This window comes from Ctenocephalides felis, unplaced genomic scaffold (genome assembly GCF_003426905.1).
Source record: "Ctenocephalides felis isolate EL2017-DRISC unplaced genomic scaffold, ASM342690v1 CF-g0.4_SCAFFOLD_01886, whole genome shotgun sequence".
NCBI classification, from domain to species: Eukaryota; Metazoa; Arthropoda; class Insecta; order Siphonaptera; family Pulicidae; genus Ctenocephalides; species Ctenocephalides felis.
Genome location: NW_020538040.1, coordinates 5,181,012 through 5,206,320, shown reverse-complemented (window position 1 = coordinate 5,206,320; position 25,309 = coordinate 5,181,012). Strand labels below are relative to the sequence as shown.

The 25,309-nt window shown below is 32.1% G+C and overlaps 1 protein-coding gene across 1 annotated transcript; it reads right to left on the bottom strand.

Moving 5' to 3' along the window:
• Window positions 1-25,309, bottom strand: LOC113378522. The gene is made up of 15 exons (XM_026619062.1): window positions 25,086-25,309; window positions 24,122-24,310; window positions 22,199-22,299; window positions 21,803-22,052; window positions 20,262-20,388; window positions 17,547-17,799; window positions 13,455-13,546; window positions 13,235-13,379; window positions 12,992-13,126; window positions 12,263-12,485; window positions 9,719-9,843; window positions 7,157-7,306; window positions 6,688-6,705; window positions 4,390-4,959; window positions 1-1,049 (listed from the first exon to the last, which is right to left on the bottom strand). The coding sequence occupies exons 1-15, from the start codon at window positions 25,307-25,309 to the stop codon at window positions 1-3; spliced, it is 3,651 nt and encodes a 1,216-aa protein (XP_026474847.1).

The window sequence follows — 25,309 nt, the reverse complement described above, 5'->3', positions numbered from 1 at the left end:
CTATTTCCCTATATAAATCTTAGCCGGCGTCTTACTATTCGATTTGGTTGCACTCGACGTAGTGGGTCTCATAAACCCATTTTTGGGCCTCTGATTGCTGGAACTTCTAACAATACTAGAACCGCTGCTGGAACTTCTGCTAGCCGGAACATTTGCAGGTTTACCTAAATTCTCTTTAAAACTTTGGCCAGTAATTCTTACTGGTGGTTTTCTGACAAGGGTTGGCCCTACACTAGAACCGCTGGAACTGCTCCTACTGGCCGGAATTCTTGGTTTAGAGGAAGAAGATGGTAAAGGGCGTTTGTTAGGGTTTGTTGGAGGTGCAGGGCGGTTTATCATACGTAAAATAGGGGTTGAGGTGTTAGGGTTTGGGGTTGAAGTTTTATCTAAAGGCACTTTTTTGACAGTGTTTACTGAAGCGGTGCTGTTTAGGGAACTTCTAGAACTTCTCAGGCTTGTCCGGGAATTAGAACGTTCTACACTATTTTGGCTTTCGGTTTTACGCAAACTTGTGGACCTACGAGGGATGATAGTTTTTCTTGTAGGGTCTTCTGCACGTTTCAGCACCGGATTCAAGGACGTGCGCATACTTTTGCTCCTCGCCAAACTTTTATTGTTCCTATCAATCAGCGTTTTTAATTTATCCGAAACAACCCCGATGGCACATTTTGTATCAACTATCCCATCAGTTTCATAATTACAACCCGAAGAAGTCCCTTGACTAGGGCTCTCCGATACCAAACTTTGCGTCTCTTCAAACCCTTCGTCGTTTAAATCGTGTTCTCGGAGTTTTGGAGGCAAACGCACCACCAACTGTGTAACTTTATTACCTTTGGGCCATTTTTCATTTTTATTATCGACTTCATCGTCCCCTTGAGTTCTTTCCTGGTTTTTCAAACGTTCTTGCCACATTTTCAGCCTGGTTTCTTTATCACAGTTTTGGTCGACTGGTGGTGGTTCGGTTGTGGTTTGCTCCTGCACCGCCAGTTGGGAGGGGCGCTGCGGTTGGAGGTCGGATGGTGATTTTGGAGATGTGTCTTGGTCGGTACCTGGAAAAAAAATTAGTTTTAGAACATATGATATAGAATAAACTCGTTGGTGTCATTGGAATTTGTGCTATTATGAATTTTGATGTTTTTAGGCTGTTTTGGGGTATACAGAGTTGCTGTAGAGCTTTGTAGTGTTAGACAAAGTTGTAGATAATTTAATTTTCTATAAATTTGCCGAAGACATCATTTGTATCGGTCGAATGGTTTAGAAGTTACAGCATTTTGAACAAATGATGGGACAATGCGTTTAGTCGGCATCATTGGGATTCGTGGTATGAAAATGTCTTAGCGCTTTTAGACTGTTTTAGGCTATACCGACTTGCCGTAGAGCATTATGATGTTAGACAAAGTTGTAGAGAATTTAATTTTCTATAAATTTGCCGAAGACATCATCCATATTGATCGAATAGTTTAGAAGTTACAGCATTTTAAACAAATTAAGAGAAAATGCATGCAGTCGGTATCATTGGGATTCGTGGTATGAAAATGTCTTAGCGCATTCTGGCAGTTTTAGGGTATACCGAGTTGCTGTAGGGCATTATAATATTAGACAATATTGTTTATAATTTAATTTTGCACAAATTTGTCTTTTACATCATTCCTATCAATCGAATGGTTTAGAAGTTACAAGCAAAACAAAACAAATTTGTTTGTGTTTAATATTACAAATACAACTTTGCTTCCGCCGTTTTTACTATAGGAGTTCTTTACAATAATGGTGGAAGCAAAGTTGTATGTATAATATATTTCCAATTGATTTTATAGTATACCGAGTTACTGTAGGGCTTTATGATATTAGACAAAGTTGTAGATAATTTAATTTTACATAAATTTGCCGAAGACATCATTTGTATAAGTCGAATGGTTAAAAAGTTACAGCGTATCTAATAGATAAGTGCAGGATAACAGTCGGTATCATTGTGATTCACGGTATGAAAATATCTTGGTGCATTTAGACTATTTTAGGGTGTAGATAATTTAATTCTGCACAAATTTGTCTTTTACATCATCCATATTAATCGAATGGTTTAGAAGTTATAAATGTTTTTATAATCAAATGCAAGTGCAGAATTTAGTTGTAGAGCAAGAAAGAACTCTACTGACGACTGAACCGGATTTCGAAGTGGAAAATAAATGGGACTTTACCGACGAGCAAACTAGAACATAAGAAATGCTATCGAAGAATATTAATTTAGTCTTTTTCAAAAAAAAAAGAACTTTACTGATGAATATATTTAGAATATCCATTTAATAACCAAAATTATAGTTGTTGATAAAGAACTCCACTGACGAGCAACTTAAATATCAATTTTCATCGTGATGCATTATAGAAAAGGGACTCTACTGATGAGCAAACTAAAATAAAATGGAAAAGGGGCTCTACTTGCGAGCAAACTGAAATAAAAAGCAAAAGGGACTCTACTGACGAGCAAACTCAAAAAATGTAAAAGGGACTCTACTGACGAGCAAACTGAAATTAATCAAAAAGGACTCTACTGACGAGCAAACTGAGAATAAAATGAATGATCAAACGATTAAAAAGCAAAAGGGACTCTACTGACGTGCAAATTGAGAGAAATAAAATGTAAAAGGGACGAGCAAACTTAAAATAAAATGGAAAAGAGACTATACTGACGAGCAAAATAAAATTAAATGCAAAATAAAATCAAACTGAAAAAATTAAAAAGGGACTCTACTGACGAGCAAACTGAAACAAGGGACAAAAGGGACTCTACTGACAAGCAAACTGAATTAAAAAGCAAAAGGGACTCTACTGATGAGCAAACTGAAATTAAATAATAAGGGACTCTACTGACGAGCAAACTAAGAATAAAAGACAAAATGGACTCTATTGACGAGCAAAATAAAATAAGGTACAAAGTCGTTCTATGGTCGAACAAATTAAAATAAAAGACGAAAAGGGAATCTACTGACGAGCAAATTAGAAATTTAAGAAAAGGAAATCTACTGGCATGCAAACTAAAAATAATAGCTAGAGGGACTCTTCTGTTCCTCTTATTGTATTTCGCTCGACAGTAGAGTCCCTTTTATATTTTATTTTAATTTTCTCGTCAGTATAGTCCCTTTTGTATTTGATTCAGTTTGCTCGTCAGTAGAGTCCCTTTTTTTATTTAATTTTAGTTTGTTCGTCAGTAGAGTCTCTTTGCAGTTGTCTTGAAATTTGCTTGTCAGTAGAGTCTTTTTCTATTACAAACTACTTTACACCTAATTTTGTTCATAACAATAAAACTATTGAAATACATTTGTGCCAAAGAAATATTAAAATAATGTGTTCGGAACCCTATTGGTTTGTCAAGTCTGTTACTATGATATTTGGTTAGGGCTCGTCGAGACCTTTCATTTGATACCCAACATGCCTATATTTGAAGTAAAACTTCTCAACTCACTTTTGACCCGCTGTACTGTTTATAGTACAGCAAGTGCATTTATTCAATGTCTCGTGTAACATGACCTTGCCATAACATTAGTGTGTTAAAATCGGCCAATTGATGAATCTGAATTCTTATTACATAAGGCAAAATGCCACTTACACGTACTAATAAATTAGTTATTATTTCACATACCGCTTACATAATCCGTACTCCAAATTATATAATATTGTCTAGTATAATAGCACTCTACAGCATCTTAGTATACTTCAAATGATCAAGCATTACAAATTATTTACTGAATAAATAGTGTGTACGGAACCCTATTATTTTATTGTGTTTGTGAGTATGTTATTTAGATAGTGCTCTTCGAGACTTTTCATTTGATACCCAACATGCCTATATTTGAAGTAAAACTTCTCAACTCGCATTTGACCTGCTGTACTGTCTATAGTACAGCAATATTTTTGAAGTGCATTTATTTATTGTATCTCTTGTAACTTTTATATGGTTTGTCCAGAGTGTATGAAATATTCGACAAATTTGCGCTCATTTCACTTATCTATAATTGTACTTGATATCAAAGCTTAAGTCGACTCGGTATACTTTAAAATTGCTTAAAAAACAGGAAATTAGTTTTAAATATTAGATGTATGTAAAAGTACGAAACCCTGTCGGTCTGTTTTCGACTTCAATGATATATTTAAATAGTGCTCGTCGAGACCTTTCATTTGATACCCAACATGCCTATATTTGAAGTAAAACTTTTTAACTCACAATTGACCTGCTGTACTGTTTATAGTACAGCAAGTGCATTTATTCAATGTCTCGTGTAACATGGCCTTGCTATAACATTAGTGTGTTAAAATAGGCCAATTGATAAATCTGAATTCTTATTACTTAAGGCAAAATGCCACTCACACCTAATAATAAATTAAAATTCCACTCACCGCTTGCATAATCCGTACTCCTCTTATACCTCCGAGTCCTCCTGGCCGAAGAAAACCTATCAAACTGGCCATCGCCCAAAACCTCGGCCAATTTATTTTCAGCCTCTTTATTAGCCCCCAGACTATCCTTTGGCACAAACCCATCCTTCAACGTATAACCCAACTCCTTACCCACTTCACCACCTACATCCTTAATAATACTCCCGCCATCTCTCGTCGGACTAAACAATCTCCTAGTAGCAGGCGGTGTTTCTATGTTATCAGAATCTATATCTGTTTGTTTAGGTTGGGCTAGCAGTTTCTTTTCGGCCTTAGGCGACAGTCTCATGTACAGGGTGAGTCTGTCAGTCGCCGGCCTGTCGCCTAAAGACGCTATTATGTTTTTACGGTGCCTGTCGTCCTCTTCGTGGATTGAGTTGAGAACCGAACCGGTGGGTGAAGTGGGTGATTTTAGGGTTCGGTGCGGTTGCGGTTGGTGGCGTCGGGCGTTTCGTCGAAGTTCGGCTTCGGTGTCTTCGGTTGAATTCGGCACGTTTAGAGTGGATTTGCGCCAGGCTGATTTGTCTTTGACTTGCTGGGGTTGGCTTCTGAAAAAAAAATAGTCGGGTTCATTGGAGTTGGTGGTATGAGAATGTCTTGGTGCGTTTAGGCTGTTTTAGGGTATACCGAGTTGTTGTAGGGTGTCATGATGTTAGATAGAGTTGTAGATAAATTAATTTGGAACCAATTCGCCATTTAAATCTTTCATATTAATCGAATGGTTTAGAAGTTATGGCATTTATAAGGTAAAATGATAAAAGTTGAGATCATTGTGATTCGTGGTATGAAAGTATCTTAGTGCGTTTAGACCGTTTTGGGCTACACCGAGTTGCTGTAGGGCTTTATGATGTTAGACAAAGTTGTAGATGATTTAATTTTGAACAAATTTGCCGAAGACATCATTTGTGTAAATCGAATGGTTTAAAAGTTACAGCGTATTTTATAAATAAGTGAAGGATAACAGTCGGTATCATTGTGATTCGTGGTATGAAAATGTCTTGGTGCATTTAGACTGTTTTAGGGTATACCGAGTTGCTGTAGAGCATTATGATGTTAGACAAAGTTGTAGATGATTTAATTTTACACAAATTTGCTTTTTACATCATTTATATAAGTCGAATGGTTCAAAAGTTATAGCGGTTATAATAAATGAGTAAAGAATAACAGTCGGTATCATTGTGATTCGTGGTATGAGAATGTCTTAGTGTTTTTGGGTTGTGTTAGGGTACACCGAGTTGTTGTAGGGTGTTATGGTGTCAGACAATATTGTAGATAATTCAATTCTGCACAAATTTGCCTTTTACATCATTCATATTAATCGAATGGTTTAAAAGTTATAGCGTTTATAATAAACAAGTGAAGGATAACAGTCGGTATCATTGTGATTCGTAGTATGACATTCATATTAAACGAATGGTTTAATAAGTTATGGCATTTTGCACACTAAAATAGAATACAAACGAGACTCTACTGGCCAGTAAATTAATTAATATAATAGAAAAAAGGAACTCTACTGACGAGCAAATTAAAATAGAATGCAAAAGGAACTCTACTGACGAGCAAACTAGAATAATAGACAAAAAGGAACTCTACTGACGAGAAAACTTAAATAAGAGACAAAAGGAACTCTACTGACGAGCAAACTAATAATAAAAGAAAAATGGATTTTACTGGCGAGCAAATTGAAATAATAGAAAAAAAAACTCTACTAATGAGTAAACTAAAATAAAAGACAAAAAAGACTCTACTGATGAGCAAACTCAGATTATGAAAAAGGAATCTACTGACGAAAAAGCGAAAAATAATAGAAAAATGGACTCTACTGACGATGAAACTAAATTTGTAAAAAAATCTGATTTATAACAAAAAGACTCTACTGACAAGAAAACTAAAAATATAAGAAAAAGGGACTTTACTGACGATCAAACTAGATTTGTAAAAAATATTATAGTTCAGAAGGGACTCTACTGACGAGCAAATTAATTACAAATTATATTCTATTAGAAAAATCGATTTGTAAAATAAGAACTCTACTGATTGAACAAAATAAAAATGACACAAATATGAACTAAAAAAAGAAAAGAACTCTACCTACGACGAAACTGAATTTACACTTGAGCACTTGAAGAGACTCTACTGACAATTTTCACTTGTTAAGGAAAAATTCTATATAATGCTGCTTGCTATCAAGATGGCTCAGGACTCAAAACAAATTCAATAAATCTATTCAAAACCTTTGTGGAAAATTTGATATCATACTGCTTGATATCTGGCTGACTGAAAGGATAGAAGATAGGATCATTGGGATTCGTGGTATGAGAATATCTTGGTGCGTTTAGACTGTTTTAGGGTATACCGAGTTGTTGTAGAGCATTACGATGTCATCATTCATATTAATCGAATGGTTTGGAAGTTATAAACATTTTTATAAATAAATTGCACGTATAGAATTTATATTCACATTCATAAACACGAAGGAAATTTTGATATCATACTGCTTGATATCGAGCTGGCTTAAACACCACGATCTCCAAACAAATTTAATATAACTCTTTGATAAATAATTATTATTTATTTTTTAAGACCAATCTTACCTAAGTGTTCCTTTGAACATCATTCCGCTGTTGTGCGTGTGTGCGTGTGTGCGTGTGTGTGCGTGTGCGTGTTAGTAATTAATTACTTTAACATAACTAATTATTGTTTTTCAAAATTATTTTTTATTTTTTACCTTCAATAGCCTCCATAGTCCTAACAACATCGGTTTTGTCCAAGGCGGAGGTCTTCCAGTCCGTGTAGACCCTTTTGTAAGGGGCCCCGTTGTGCTGTTGGGCCAGTTTGCCCTCCGGTAAGGGGTCCAGGGTCGAACTGCGCTCGCTTTCTAAAAAATTGCGAAAAAACGTTCAAATATACTTATAATATACGATTTTATTGAATTTATACTAAACGAGCTTAAAGAAGTTTTACTTCAAAAAATGAAGATAGTGTTTTTTTGGCGTGTTGGGTATCGTTTGAAAGGTCTCGACGAGTAGAAGCCGATTTTCACAATTATTGTAATAAAATCCTTATTAATCTTTATTGCAAAATATTTTAGAATGTTAAAATTTATTGATTTTTTTTTCTTAATAATTTCAATATAATGTTTTGTAACGAATATTATCATTGATTATTTGATATGTACACAAAATATATACTTTTTTCGAATTTGTAGTAGGCGAGTCTAAAGAAGTTTTACTTCAATTTTTTATTATATTTTTTATGGCATGTGGGGTATCGTTTGAAAGTTCTTTTTGAGGAGAATCCGAATATTGTAATTATTGATATGATTAATACACAAGGTAAACACTTTTCACGAATTTGTAGTAGAGAAGTCTAAAGAAGTTTTACTTCAAAAAGTGAAAATGGTTTTTTTTTGGCATGTTTTATTAACTATATGGTTAGTATACAAGTTATACACGTTTTACGAATTTGTATTAGACGAGCTTAAAGAAGTTTTACCTCAAAAAATAAAATGGTGATTTTTATGGCTTGTTGGGTATAGTTTCAAAGGTATTTTTGAATAGAATCCGAATTTTGTAATTAATCATGTGATTAGTTCCCAAATTAAACACGTCTTGCGAATTTGTAGTAAACTTAAAGAAGTTTTACTTCAAAAAATGAAAATGGCGGTTTTTGGCGTGTTGAGTATCGTTTGAAAGGTATTTTTGAGGGGAATCCGGATATTGTTATAAACTATGTGGTTAGTACGCAAATTATACACGTTTTACGGATTTTTAGTAAACGAGATTCAAGAAGTTTTACTTCAAAAAGTGAAAATGGTGGCTTTTTGGCATGTTGGGTATCGATTGAAAGGTCTTTTTAAGGGGAATTCGAATATTGTAATTAACTATAAGGTTAGTACAGAAAATATACAGTTTTCACGATTTTTAGTAAATGAGCTTAAAGAAGTTTTACTTCAAAAAATGATAATGGTGTTTTTTTTTGCATGTTTGGTATCGTTTGAAAGGTCTTTTCGAATAGTATTCGAATATTGAAATTATTCATGTGATTAGTCGGCAAAGTATACACTTTTTACGAATTTGTAGTAGACGAGCTTCAAGAAGTTTTACTTCAAAAAATGAAATTGGTGGTTTTTTGGCATGTTGGGTATCGTTTGAGAGGTCTCGACGAGTAGAAAACGATTTTCACAATTATTGTAATAAAACCTTATTAATCTTTATTGCAAAAATTTTTAGAATGTTAAAATTAATTAATTTTTTTTCTTAATAATTTCAATATAATGTTTTGTAACGAATATTATTATTAATTATTTGATATGTACACAAATTATACGTGTTTTACGAAGTTTTAGTTAATATTGTAATTAAGTATGTGATTAATTCATAAAATATACATTTATTACCAATTTATAGTAGACGAGCTTAAAGAAGTTTTACTTTAAAAAATGAAAATGGTGGTTTTTGGCATGTTAGGTATCGCTTGAAAGGTATTTTGAGGAGAATCTGCATATTGAAATTAACTTTGTGATTAGTACACAAAATATACACTTTTTGAGAATTTATTGTGAACGAGTCCAAAGAAGTTTTACTTAAAAATATTTTCATTATATCTTTTATGGCTTGTTGGGTATCGTTTGAAAGGTCTTTTTAAATAGAAATCGAGTATTGAGATTAATTATGTGGTTAGTACACAAAATATACACTTTTCACAAATTCTCAATAGAGGAGTCTAAAGAAGTTTTACTTCAAATATTTTTTTCATTGTATCTTTTATGACATGTTGGGTATCGTTTGAAAGGTCTTTTTGAATAGAATCCGAATATTGTAATTATTTATGAGCTTAGTACACAAAATATACACTTTTAACGCATTTGTAGAATACTAGTCTAAAGAAGTTTCACTTCAAAAAAAATTTATTGCACCTTTTATGGCATGAAAACGATTTTCACAATCATTGTAATAAAAACCTTATTAATCTTAATTGCAAAAAAATTTAGAATGTTAAAATTTCTTAATTTTTTTACATAATTATGATGCAAATTTTGATATAATTGAAACCTTTGTAGCGAATACTAAAATTAACTATGTGATTTGTACACAAAATACACGTTTTTCGATTTTTTAGTAGACGAGTCTAAAGAAGTTTTACTTCAATAAATATAGATTTTATCTTTTATGGCATGTGGGGTATCGTTTAAAAGGTCTCGACGACTAGAAAACGATTTTAAACTCAAAAAACATATTTTAACAATTTTCGTCAAATGAGATATGATTTTGTTATTTATTTTTCTTACCTGAATCTTCGAGCGACCTTCTGTTACTCGGAATCCTTCTGGACGACCTCCTGGTCAAATCCTGATTCTGCAGGTCTTCCTTTTCGTTAGCCTGAAGCCAGGATTCGATTTTTTGCCTCCATTCCCTTTAAAAGAAATCGAAAAATATACTAAATATATTATATATAATGAATAGTTACAGGAAAAGAGTCGGAATCATTGGGATTCGTGGTATGAGAATATCTTGGTACATTTTGACTGTTTTAGGGAATACCGAGTTGCTGTAGGGCATTATGATGTTAGAAAATATTTTAGATAATTTAATTTTGTACAAATTGGCTAAAGACATCATTTATATCAATCGAGTGGTTTAGAAGTTACAACGGATTTAGTAAATAAATGTACTTAGCATACTAGTTTCTATACCAAGATGCAAGAATTTCAAAGGCGATTTTGAAGTATACCGAGTTGCTGTAGGGCTTTATGATGTTAGACAATATTATAGACAATGTAATTCTGCACAAATTTGTCAGATACATCATCCATACTAATCGAATGGTTTCGGATTTGTAAAAGTTATAAGAAACATATGCACTATTAACTCGCTTAGATTAAATTTGAGTAAAATATTTTTTGAAGTATAAGGGACTCTACTGACGAGCAACTTTAACATGGTTTGATGAAAAATATTATTCAAACTGTGTTAAGCAAAAAGGATTCTACTGCCGAGCTAATTGTACTTGTAGAAAATATAAGTACAAGAAATATAGGTGTTAAATTTAGATTTTAATTATGTGGTGTTTTTAATTTAGATTTTGAAGTATACCGAGTTGCTGTAGGGCCAAGTGATGTTAGACAATATTTTAGACAATTTAATTCTGTACAAATCTGTTCATATCAATTGAATGGTGTAAGATTTATAAGTGATGCAAGTAGTAAATGCACATTTAGGACTCTGGGTTTTGAAGTTGTTTTTAAATTGGATTTTAAAGTATCCTGACTTGTTGTAAGACTTTAGTATGTTAGACAATATTTTAGATAATTTAATTTTGTACAAATTTGTCGAAGGCATCATCAATATCAATCGAATGGTTTAGAAGTTACAAAGGTTTTATTATAAATAAATGCAAAAAGTTAGTGCATTCAGAATAATTTCTAGTTTCAGTTACGATTTTAAAGTGTACAGAGTTGCCGTAGGTTCTAGTAGTCTCGGAAAACAAAAGAACTCTACTGACGAGCAAACTGTATTTTACAAATTGAAAAATATTAATTCAAAAAGGGACTCTACTGACTATCAAACTAGATTTGTGAAAATATTTTAGTTTAGAAGGAAATGACTCTACTGACAAGAAACTAAAAATAGAAAAGGCACTCTACTGACGATACACCTAGATTTGTAAAAAATATTATAATTTAGAAGAAGGGACTCTACTGACGAGCAAAATAATATTAAACTCTTCTAAAAGGCTTTGGTATATTAGACAATAGTGTATATAATTTAATTTTGTACAATTTTGCCGAATACATCATTTATATTAATCGAATGGTTTAGAAGTTACAAAGGTTTTATTATAAATAAATGCAAAAAGTCCGTGCATTGGGAATAATTTCTAGTTTCAATTACGATTTTAAAGTATACCGAGTTGCTCTGGAGCTCTGGTATATTAGGAAATATTGTAGATAATTTAATTTTGCACAAATTAGCCGAATATTTCATTTAAATTAGACGAACCGTTCAAAAGTTACAACAGATCTAACAAACAAATGCGCAGCATTTGCCTTAAAACATTCACCTTTAAAATCTACTTACAACAGATAGCGAATAACTTCTAGATTTCAAATACGATTTTAAAGTATAGCGAGTTGCTGTAGGGTTTTGGTATATTAGACAATATTGTAGATAATTTAATTTCGTACAAATTTGCCGAATATTTCATTTAAATCCGACAAACCGTTCAAAAGTTACAACAGATTTAACAAACAAATACAGCATTTACTTTAAAACATTTACCTTGAAAATCTACTTACAACAGATAGCGCTACTAAAAACTAAGTCGGTGCGTTTGTAATAACTTCTAGATTTTAAAGTATACCGAGTTGCTGTAGGGCTTTGTGATGTTCGACAATATTGTATATAATTTAATTTCGCACAAATTTGCCGAATATTTCATTTGAATCCGACGAACCATTTAAAAGTTACAACAGCAGATTCAACAAACAAATGCGCAGCATCTACTTTAAAACATTCACCTTAAAAATCTACCCACAATAGATAGCGCTACTATTAACTCATCATATATCAACACCTACACGCATACAAACATTTATCTAAGTACCAAACCCAAACTTTCATTACACCCTACATTATATTTATATTTATATTTATATTTATATTTATATTTATATTATATTTTATATATTTATATTTATATTTATATTTATATTTATATTTATATTTATATTTATATTTATATTTATATTTATAATTATATTTATATTTATATTTATATTTATATTTATATTTATATTTATATTTATATTTCAGCACAATTATCTATTTCTTACTTTGCAACGTATCTCGGCTTATTATTAACCATAGCCTGCTGTGATTGGTCCTGGTCTTGGCCCTGGCCCTGGCCTGGTGCTTGTGATTGGTCGTTCGTCGTCTGTTCGGCCAATGGCGATGGAGAATTCGCTCGTTCGCGTCCGCCGGCCCAATCAGTGCTCAGCAAATCGGGACGCTTGCGCGAAGCGCTGCCCGTGCGCGCGTGGCGAGCCCACGAACGATCTGAGGGAAAAATAGAATGAAAATAGAGAGCTCTTCAGGACGCACGGGATAGATATAAAATTAGTTGTATCTTGTGAAGGAGTGATGGTAGAGTTGTGAGAGTTTCACTTGTAGAACATGGAATTTTGTGAGGATTTTGAAAATTGTGGTCAGGATTTTTGAAAAAAATATTTGGGGTGATAAAAGTTTGTTGTAAGGATTTTTTTTGGGGTTTTGATTGTACCGTTGGATAGTGATGCAAAAATTATGGCGAATGACATTTTGTACCAACAAAATTTATTTATATTAACACTTACAAACAACAAAGTGTGTCGTCAATTTTGACGAGCTCTGCAGGCCACACCGTTTGTACTACAACGTTGCGAAAACGCTTATATCATACTACAACGTGACAACTATGTCAACAAATACTAAAAACGCGAAAATTGCTTACGCCTTGCCAGATGTAAACAAAAATTCTACAAAAATTGGTGACCCCAAACCTTAAACACAAAACTATCTCTTACCTAAGCTTCCCCAAGACTTTCTTTCCCTCGTACTGTCATGTCCGGAGGCCCTTAAAAATTCCATCAAATTCCCTTCGTCCTCCTCTGACAAAACGCGACTTCTCCGGCGTCTCAGGCTGCCATTTGGTGTAACGTCTGCAAAAATTAGAGGCATATGGTATAATTCATAATTTAGGGCCAATTTTTATTATTTTGAAATTATTTTTTTTCAATTTGAAATTGAGAAAATGGGTTTTTTATCACCTGGCGATGCACAACTGTCGTCTCGGTTTATATCGCCCGCAATGATGGGTCCGCCGCTATTGAAGGAGCCGAAACGTCGTCTCGTCAGGGCCGGACTGCCTGTTAAGGAGATTTCTTCTTCGGAACCGTTTGTTGCACGACGGGACTAAAATAAGAAAAATATAGAGTTTTGAATTTAAGTTTTTGGTTTTAAAAAGAGTTATTTTGTTTTTTGTTTTACCTTCATTTGCGGATATCCGGTCCTGGATTCGTAGAAAAGGGCGTCCACTAAATTGTTGTCTGAATCTGAGGTGGGTGTTCCTAATTGGCCAACTGCAAAATTATATAATATACTCGTATAGTCACAAGTAAATAGAAAAGAACTCTACTGACGAGCAAACTAATATAGATTTCCAATTATTCTCTCAGATCTTAGTCTATTTTGCTTGTCAGTAGAGTCCCTATTAATTTTCATGATCATGTTATTTGTATAGTACTCATCGACGCCTTTCATTTGATACCCCACATGCCATATATGACGTCAAAAAGTTTTAGCACAATGTTCAGCAACCCATTGGTCCACTTTTTATTATATCTCTTGTAACATTTAAACGGTTTGTCTAAAGTAAATTCTGTATTGAAAAATTCAACTATATAATCACATTAAAAGAAAAGTACTCTACTGACGAGCAAACTAAAATAAGGAACAAAATGAACTCTACTGACGAGCAAATTGAAATAAGAGACAAAAGGGACTCTACTGACGACCAAATCAAATAAAGCGCCAGAAACAAAAGGACAGCAAAATAAGAGAAAAATACTCTTTTAACTAAAAAAATAAAGTGGAGGCAATGTAACTATACTAGCAAATAAATTACATTGTAATGCTAAATTCAAAAGGCACTCTACTGACGAGCAAAAAAAAATGAAAAAACCTACAAAAATATAGAAACGGATTCTACTGACAAACTAACTATAAGAAAGGAAATATTTACAAAATAAACTGAATTAAAAAAGCACGAAACTAGAGATTTTTTCTCTTAAATTTATTTTGCTCGTCAGTAGAGTTCATTTTCTCTTTTTAAATTTAGTTTGCTCGTCAGTATAGTTCTTTTCTTCATTTATTTCAGTTTTTTTTGTCAGTGGAGTCCCTTTTTATTCTTTAGGGCATTAGCATATTAGACAAAATCTGAAACTTTTAGTTTGCTCGTCAGTAGAGTTCTTTTTTCTTCTTGATATTTAGTTTACTCGTCAGTAGAGTCCTTTCTTTCTATGAGTTTGCTCGTCAGTAGAGTCCCTTTTTTCTCTTGAATTCAGTTTGCTCGTCAGTAGAGTCATTTATTTCTTTAATTTCAGTTTGCTTGTCAGTAGAATTCTATTTTTTCTCAGTTTAGTATGTTAATATTCTCCAATAAGCTTTACAGCACTCTTTTAGACTACCACGAGAGAGCAAAAAAGAAAACAATACGAAATATCTTATAAAAAAGAAACCGAGTTAGATACATTAATTAATGCAAAATAAATACTATCGCGATTATTAACTGAGATAAAAACTACACTATAACCTAAGTCAAACCACACCATATCCTTCTACAAAATTTCATCAAAATCCATCCATTACTTCTCGAGTTTACCCCGGACGTACGTACAAACTCTCTTATTCCTCTTACACTATCTCCTCTTTCCCGGGTAACTAATCAATATAAAAACTATCCCATAACCTAAATTGCACCACATTACACCCATCCACAAAATTTCAACAAAATCCATTCAGTACTTTCCGACTTTACCCCGGACACACGTACAAACTCTCATATATTCCCTTACACTGTCTCCTTTTCCGAGCCAACTAATTAAGAAGAAAAAGAGAGAGAGAGATGACTGTACTAACAAACTAAAATAAGGGACAAAAGAGACTCTACTGACGAGCAAACTAAAAATAAGAGACGAAAGGAACTCTACTGACGAGCAAATTCAAATAAAATGAGAGAAAAAGAAACTCTACTGACGAGCAAATTGAAATAAGCAACAAAAATGACTCTACTGACGATCAAACTGTAATAAAATATAAAAGAAACTCTACTGACGAGCAAACTAAAATATAAGATAAAATGGATAAGAAAAGGGACTCTCTTCTATTTTTCAATGCGAAATAAGAAAGGACTCTACTGACAAGCAAACTGTATAAACAAGATAAAAAATCAGACTGGAATATGCGAAAAAATTAAAAATTAAAAATAAAGTGAAATAATATAAAAAAGGGACCACTGACAAAAAACTGAGACAATATAAAAAAGGGACTCTACTGACAAGCAAAATAAATTTAGTGAAAAGAGAACTCTACTGACGAGCAAAGTAATTGAATATTTCATGATAAATATTATATTGAGGAAAAAGATCTCTACTTATATATTCAATATTTATCTTGCTCGTCAGTAGAATTCTTTTTCCTTTTGAATTTAGTTTGCTCGTCAGTAGAGTCCCTTTTTTATTCTATCTCAGTATTTTTTTGTCAGAGTTCTTTTTTTTATCTTTATAAAATTTGCTTGCAAGTAGTGTCTATTTCAGTTTTTTGTCAGAAGACTCTCTTTTTTATATTATTTCACTTTGTAATTTTTTTGCATTTATACATTTCTACAAATTGTTCGTCAGTAGAGTCCTTTCTTATTTTGCACTGTATAATTAGTTTTATGGGTTTTCTTAAGTTCTTTTTTTCAGTTCAGTTTGCTTGTCAGTAGAGTTCTTTCTGATCTTGAAGTTTAGTTCGCTCGTCATTAGAGTTCTTTTCTTCATCCATTTCAGCTTGCTCGTCAGTAGAGTTCTTTTTACATTCTATTTTAGTTTTTCTTTTCAGTAAAGTTTCTTTCTTTATTTATTCCAGTTTTTCTTGTCACTTGTAATTGCTTGTAATTAGAGTCCCTTTTTATAATACTTTAGTTTTTTGTCAGTAGAGCCCCTTTTTCATATTGCATTATTTATATCTATTTTATCCCATTTTTATATCTTGTTTATACAGCTTGCTTGTCAGTAGAGTTCTTTCTCATTTCGCATTGAAAAATTTGGTTTGCTCGTCAGTAGAGTCCTTTTTTTAGTTAGTTTACTCGTCAGTAGAATTCTTTGTCCAACTTTGTTCGTCAGTTTGAGGTCTATCTTCTATATACACTTCTAGTTTGCTCGTCAGTAGAGTCCATTCAGTTCTTTCTGGGACACTACTGACAGGCAATTTAATAGAAAAGAAAGTGACCTTACTGACGAGCAAAATTAAGTGTTGAAAAAGGTTTCTACTGACGAGCAAATCAATAGATAAAAATGAAAAGAGACTACTGACGAGCAAAATTAAAAAAAGATTAAAAAAGGACTCTACTAACGAGCAAATTAATAAAAAAAATAAAAAGTGACCACAGATGAGCAAAATTTAAAAGAGAAAAAAGGACTCTACTGACTGAATAGAAAAAATGGCAAGGACTCTACTGACGAGCAAATTGAAACAAAGCAAAAAAACGAACTCTACTGATGAGCAAACTAAATGTTAAAAAAAAAGAAATTTATCTTGCTTGTTAGTAGAGTTCTTTTTTGCTCTCAGTAAGATGAGATTTTGTGAGACGTTGATCATGATTTTTGTATAGTGCTCGTTGAGACCTTTCATTTGATACCCCACATGCATTATTTTTACCATATGAAAATAGTTTGACCCAAGTTGGCCCACTGTACTATTTACAATTGCTGCTAAAACTGTAGGGCATTAGTATATCAGACAATATCTGGAACCTTTAGTTTGCTCGTCAGTAGAGTTCTTTTTTCATCTAATATTTAGTTTGCCCGTCAGTAGAGTTCCTTTTCTTTTAATATTTAGTTTGCCCGTCAGTAGAGTTCTTTTTTCATGAAACTTAGTTTGCTCGTCAGTAGGGTTCTTTTTTCTCTGGAATTCAGTTTGCTCGTCAGTAGAGTTATTTTTTCTCTTAATATTTAGTTTGCTCATCAGTAGAGTAATTTTTTCTCTCGAATTTAGGTTTTTGTCAGTAAAGTCATTTTTTCTCTATTAATTTTGCTCGTCAGTAGAGTCCTTTTATCTCACTTTTAATTTTGCTCATTAGTAGAGCCCTTTTATCAACACTTAAATTTGCTTTTTTCTCTTTTGTAACTTTGCTCGTCAGTAGAATCTATTTTTTTCTTATTTAATTCTGCTTGTCAGTAGAGTCCCTTTTTTATATTGTTTCAGTTTTTTGTCAGTAGAGGTCTGTTTTCTGTTCTGTTTCTGAGCTATAAGAAAACCATCATATTTCCTATAAAAAAAACTGCGTTGGATACATTTATATTATATTCCCCTTCTTACACTGTCTCCTCTTCCCAGCCAACTGCTCCTCTCTCTGTCTCCGTCTCTCGGCAGCGCGCTCCTCCAATACTCGGCGCCTCTCGTTCTCCGCCACCGCCTGTCTGAACCGAGTGCAAAAGCCGTGAAAGACGCGAAGGCAGTCCTCGAGTTTGAACGAAGCCGAATCCTCGCAGAAGAACTCGCTCAGAGATCGGCGGACGGATTCTAGTTCCGACATTGAACGGTGGAGGGACTCGAGTTCTCGGGTTGCTATCTGGAATGAGAGAAGATGGTGAGAGGTGGATAGAATGGTAGATGAGGTTGGTTGAGGTCTTGGAGTGGTTTGGAAGTTTGCTGATGAGTAAAGGGAAATAAGGGGCAGAAAGCGAGTCTACTGGTGAGCAGATTGAGGTGAGAGATAAAAGGGACTCTACTGACGAGCAAACCGAAATAAAATGGAAAAGGAGCCTTAGTGCTAAAGTCAGATATATTTTTTTTTCACTTTTGTTTGATAGTCAGTAGAGTCCCTTTTTTGCTTGTTAGCACTATTTCTTTTATTGTTCTATTAGTCTTCTGTTTTTTAGTTATGTTTAGTTTACCTTTTTAGTTTAGTTTAGGCCTTTCCTTTATTCTATTAATTTGCCCATTTTTTTTCAAGTTTTGTTTTATTTAATTTTGCTCGTCAGTAGAGTTCCTTTTTCTTACTTTATTTTAGTTTGCACGTCAGTAGAGTCCTTTTTTCTCTTACTTAATTTCGAAATTTGAAATTTTTTCAAAATAATCGAATAAAGAAAATGACTCTACTGACGAGCAATATATAAATAAATAAATAAAAGTAAATAATTAGAAAAAAAAGTGACTTTAATGATAAGCAAAATTAAAAGTGTTGAAAAAGAAGTTTACTGACAAGCAAAATTAAAAAAAAGGAAAAAAAGACTCTACTGACGAGCAAATTAAGAGAGAAATAAAAAGTGACTACTGACGTGAAAAATAAAAAAGAGGGGGAAAAATGGACACTACTGACGAGCTAAATTAAAAAAGAGGGAAAAAGGTCTCTACTAGCGAGCACATTAATAGAAAAATAAAAAGTGACCACTGACGCGAAAAATTAAAAAAAGAAAAATGGACTCTACTGACGAGCAAAATTAATCGACTAAAGAAAAGGACTCTACTGTCGAGCAGTATAAAGAGAAAAAAGTGACTCTACTGACGAGCCAACTGAAATAAAATGGAAAAGGGGCCCTAAAGTCAGTAAATTTGTTTTTTTTTTACTTTTGTTTGATAGTCAGTAGAGTCCCTTTCTTGCTTGTTAGTAGTATTTCTTTTACTATTAGTCTTCTGTTTTTCAGTTAACACTTTTAATTTTGCTCATCAGTAGAGTCACTTTTTTATATTAAGTTACTCGTAATTTTGCACTTTTTATTATTAATGTGCTCGTCAGTAGAGTCCTTTTTTCTCTCTTTTTTAATTCTGCTCGTCAGTAGAGTCACTTTTTTAACACTTATTTTTGTTCGTCAGTAGAGTCCCTTTCAATTTTTACGACTTTTTTTAAATTTCTTGATTATTGTGTTTTTTATTTTTGAGAGTTAATAGAGTCTTTTCTACTTTTTCATGCAATATAGCATTAGTTTGTTTGTAGAAAGGACTCTACTGACGAGCAAAATTAAAAAAGAGGAAAAGGGACTCTACTGACAAGCAAACTAAAATATAATGAAGTATAAGAAAAAATTAGTAAATTATTAGAATAAAGAAAAAATGAAAAGAGAAAAAAAGGACTCTACTGACGAGCATATTAAAAAAATGTCTACTAACGAGCAAATTAATAGAGAAATAAAAAAGGACACTACTGACGAGCAAATTAATCTAAAAATAATAAGTATCTACTGATGAGCAACGTTGAACAAGAAAAAAAAGACTCTACTGACGAGAAAAACTAAAAAAAGAGTAAAACAGAGACTCTACGTCAGTAGCAAACTAAAACAAAGTAAGAAAAACGAACTCTACTGACGAACAAACTAAAATAAAATAAAGGATGAGAAAAAATTGGCAAATTTATATAATAATGGACTCTACTGACAAGCAAATTTTGAACAAGAAAAACAGGACTCTACTGACGAGAAAAGTTAAAAAAAGAGGAAAAAAGGGCTCTACTAACGAGCAAAATTAAATGAGAGGAAAAAAGGACTCTACGGACGAGCAGAATTAGAAGTGTTTAAAAAAGGACTCTACTGACGAGCAAATTAATAGAGGAATAAAAAGTGACTTTACTGACGAGCAAAATTAAAAAAGAGAAAAAAAGGACTCTACTGACAACCAAACTAAATTTTTTTATCAAGAAACAAAATAAACTGTACAAAACAAATAAAAAGCGACGATTAAATCCGAACGAAAAATTTGTCAAAAATTGTTAAAATTTTAGTTAGTAATTTAAGTAGTTATTTTTTTTCTCGAATCTAGTTTATTCGTCTTTGTTCTTTTTAAAATTTTTTTGCATGCCAGTGGAGTTCATTTTTTCTTTTAAATTTAGTTTGTACGTCAGTAGAGTTCTTTTTTTTCTTAGAATTTAGTAAGCTCGTCAGTAGAGTTGTTTTTCTTCTAAAAATTTACTTAGCTCGTTCGTAGAGTGGTAACGAAATTTACGTGGCAATAAAAAAAGATATATATATATATATATATATATATATATATAACATATATCTTAATTCTTGTATTACATAATATAATTTTTGAACTTACTTGTAAAAATTCCTCCATTTGCTGCTTGATTTCCATCTCGGTCGTCGGTAAATCGATTTGTATTTTAATTTTTTTAATTCGTGCATCTAAAGCGTTTATTTCGTTGTGTAATTGTTCTACAGTTGTCCTGAAAAAAAAAACAAATTATAACACTATTGTTGAGTTTCTTATTAGTACATATTATTATCTTCAATAAATAAAAATACTAAATGTACGGAACCCTTTTGGTTTCTATAGTGTCTATGTATGATATTTGAATAGTGCTCGTTGAGACCTTTCATTTGATACCCCACATCTATTTTTTTCCATATGAAAATATTTGGACTCAATTTGGCCCTTTGGCCCAATTTTCAATACTTTTATTGCATTTTTGGGGTTTACTAAATCACCGCAAGGTTTCTAAACAAGACAAGTTTATTTAACATAAATTTACCGAATATTCGATTCATCTCAGACTCACGGTTCAAAAGTTACAAAAGATGTAACGAAAGTGGGCCAATGGGTTGCCGAACTATAAACAGTATAGCGGGGTAAAGATGTTTTCATTACAAATATGGCATGTGGGGTATCAAATGAAAGGTCTGGACGAGCACTTTACAAATACCACATTCACAGTCTTAAAAAAAACTACATACAAGCCATCTACTCCATTTCTAATGTAATTTTTTGCAATTTTCAAGTATACCAACTTGCTGTAAGGTTTCTATATTAGACAATATTATAGACAATTTAATTTAGTACAAATTCACCAAATATTCCATTTATCTCAGACGAACCGTTCAAACGTTACAAGAGATGTAACGAAAGTAGATCAATGGGTTGCCGAACTATAAACAGTACAGCGGGTTGAGATGTTGTGACGTCACATATGGCATGTGGGGTATCAAATGAACGGTCTCAACGAGCACTATTCAAATATAATATTCACAGTCTCAAAAAACCAATAGGGTTCCGTAAAAACCAATTGTTTATATTCTAACATCTATTTTAACTTGAATAACAATTCCTATACCACACAATATTATAGACAATTAAATTTAGCACAACTTCACCGAATATTCCATGTATCTCCGACCCACGGTTCACAAGTTACAAGAGATGTAACGAGGGTAGACCAATGGGTTGCGCGGAACTATAAACAGTACAGCGGGTAAAGATGTTTTCATTTCGAATATGGCATGTGGGGTATCAAATGAAAGGTCTCGAGGAGCACTATACAAATACCATACTCACAGTCTTAAAAAAACAATTTTTCATATTCTAATACCCATTCTAACTTGATATAAGATTTCTATACTAGATTATATCATAGACAATATAATTTAACACAAATTCACCGAATATTCCATGTATCTCAGACTTACGGTTCAAAAGTTACAAGAGATGTAACGAAAGTAGACCAATGGGTTGCCGAACTATAAACAGTACAGCGGGTAAAGTTGTTTTTATTACAAATAGGGCATGTGGGGTATCAAATGAAAGGTCTCGACGAGCACTATTCAAATATCCTAATATTACTTATTATTTCTTTTCCCTCTTACTTGGAAGCGCTCTCCAACACCGTCATCTGATCAGGAAACCTAAGAAGTTCCTTGTTTTTTCTCTGAGCCTGCAAGGCGACGTAGTGTATCAAATTCATTCCTGGTTTATTAGCCCTAATATCAGTCAATTTTTGCAAGGATGATAATTTGACTCCTGCTGCGTTTCCGGCGTATCCTCCGGAGTTTAGGAAATTTCCGGCAACGAGGACCATGTATAAAACTTCTTGCAGGGATTTGTTGGTCATCAGATCTAGAAAAAGGACTCTTAGTTTATTAGAATATTAATAGAAACTAGTTTATTAAAAAATTAATAGAACTAATGTAGAATATATTATACTTTTTTGACAAAATTTGTAAAATTTTTTGGTTGGGTTTTTGGAATTTTGGGTTCCTTACCGTCTCCTGCGTAAATCATGGCGTTGATGCTGGGTTCTAAGTATCCTAAATTTGTAGCGAATTCTTCTTTTAGTAGCATGCTTTCTATCCGTAATTTGTAACTGAAAGAAAAATATTTTTGCAATTAAATTCTGACTCTACTGTCGAGCTAAAAAAGACAGAAACGAAAAGAAAACTCTACTGATGAGCAATTTTTAATAAGAACTCTAGTGGTGCTTGGCATCGTGCCTTAAGGCAAATTGTTGAACTTTCCGTAACGAACTTTTGAAATATTAACAAATTTTATTTTAGATTTTTTTCTTAATTTAGAAATTTTTAACAAAATTTCACTTCGATTTTTTGAAAATATTGAAATATTTGAAAAACTGTTTTTTTGTGGAATTTTTATTTATTTTTGGAAATGTTGAATTATTTAAAAATTCATTTTTGATTTTTTTGAAAATCTTGAAAAAACGCATTTTTGAAAAATGTTAGAAAATCTTTGTCTTTTATTTAGATTTTTTTGAAAATTTAGATTCCGAAAAATCCGCATTTGTTTTAAATTCTTGAAAATTTAGATTTTTAAAACAATATTGACATTTTTTGAAACTTTTAGATTTTTTGGAAAGCCTATAAATTTTTGAAAAAACTGTTTTTTGTCTTTAATTCCGTTTCTTTTTAATATTTTCTATGATTTTGAAAATTTTCAGACAAAATGTTATTTAAACAAAAAAAAACTATACTGACGTACAAAATTAAAAAAGAGGAAAAAGGGACTCTACTGACGAACAAAATTAAAAGAGACAGAAATAGAACTCTACTGACGAGCAAAATTAAGAAAGAGATGAAAAGGACTCTACTGACAAGCAAAATTAAAGGAGAGAATAATAGGACCGTACTCACAAACAAACTATAAAAAAATGGAGAGTTCTACCATTCGGGTGTTGGAATTTGAAAAAAGCAAAAAACTTGAAATTTTTTAGATTTTTTTAATATTATTGTCATTTTTCAAAAAACTTGAAAAAATTGCATTTCTCTGTAATCTTTTGAAATTATTTTTTAAATAGTGACTTGTTTGAAACTTTTGTAAATTTGAAAAAACTGGACTTTTGAAAATTTTGAACTTTTTTTACTATTATAAAATTTTGAAAATTTGAAAAAACCATATTTTTTATTTTTTTGTAAATTCAGATTTTTTTAAAAACATTGTCATTTTTAAAAAAAATTCAATTTGCAGCTAGATTAAAAGAGAAGACAAAAGGTCTCTACTGACGAGCAAAATTGAAAGAGAAATAAAAATGACTCTACTGACGAGCAAAATTATTAGAGAATAAAAAAGGACTCTACTGACTAGCAAAATTTACAAAAATTAAAAGAACTGTACTGGCGAGCAAAAGAAAAGACAAAAGGACACTACTGATGAGCAAATTTAGAAAGAAAGCAAAAAGGGACTCTACTGACTATCAAAATTAAGAGCAACAAAGGAACTCTACTGACGAGCAAAATTTTTAGTGGAATAAATGAAACCACGTGACTAGCAAAATAAAATTAAGAGTGGAAGGAACTATACTGATGAGCAAATGTAAACAAAGAAAAAATATATGATATCATAATTTAAAAAAAACTTGAGTTATAAAAAAAATAATTTTTTTGTTGATTATCGAAAATAATTGCGACTTTGATTTTAATTCTAGATAAAATTCAATTAAAGCTCACTTATATACTTTAAATAGATAATTTTAACTTTGCAATTCAGTTTACATAAGTCTTATAAATATTAGACAATGTTACAGTATTTATTTTATTCTTACAGTATTTATATTTATTCTGAAAACATTCAATATTCCTCGAACATTTCGTTACGGTACGGGAAGTTCCAGCAATTTGCCTTAAGGCACGATGTCATACACCACTAGTTACAATTATATTTATATTATCTCTTACTTTGGCAGTTGTATGAGTTGCATAAGGAACTTTTCGGCGTTTCCCAGTTTCGTCCTGTCGCCGTCGAAGGATTTTAGCATATCGAGTTCGTCGACTTCGGGAAGGATTTTCAGAAGGCCTCGTAACTTTTCGGCTCCGATGTGTTCGTGCAAACCGTCTCGAATCAGTTGGATGATGTCGTCGTTGGAACTGAAAAAGGATTAAAAGAATAAAAATTACTTATAGATAAAAAGTCGGTTGATTCGTACGCCTGAAATCATGGACTAAAAGTTGTATCTAAACATACATATATACTAGTGATGTAACGAATGTTCGCATTCGCATTCGCATTCGCGAATATTCGCATATTTTTCGATATTCGCATTCGCATTCCTATTCGCAAAAAACGATGCGAATATTTAGCGAATGTATTTAACAAACAAAAGGAAATTATTATATAGTTGCAAGTGAAATGATAACACAACTGATAAGATTATATATTTTTATTTAATCATACTTATTTATTTTTCCATTCCACTGTATATTTTCTAAGAATTAAATATGATAATGAAATAAACTTAAAAAACCAAATAATGAATACTTGACTATTTCTAAAAAAGCTTTTTACAAGAAAAAAGTAATATTTATTTCTATTTAAACAAAAGTAAAGTTCTAATATTCATAATGTTAACATTTGGTTTCAATTGCACATTTTTCACTAATTTTCTTTTTCTATGAATTAAAAATAATGAAATATAAACTACACAATTATAGTTTTGCTAATAACAAGTTGACACAGTTGACTATTAAAATAATGAAAACTCGCTGTAACTTCAAATTCTTAGTAATTAAATTGAAGTAAAGGAATGTTAAATTTTAAAAATAAAGCTACACTGAAAACTCTTTCACTGGGGAGACTTGTGGGTGGAGTTACCAAATATTCTCTGGCTACAGGAGAAAGAATACCATATTTATTGCTATTAACTTTCCACCAAAGAAGTGGGTCTTCTTCATTTTCAATACGTTTATCCAATACATATTCAATAATATTTTTTTAATTAAAACTTCTACAGGATTTGGAATTTCATTTTCTAATTTTTCCTCGCTTTCACTTGAGTCCATCATCATTTTCATATTTTCTTTTAGTGATACAGATTTTTCTGAATGACTGGCACTGGAGCCAAAGTTTTCCTTAACTTGATTAGTCAT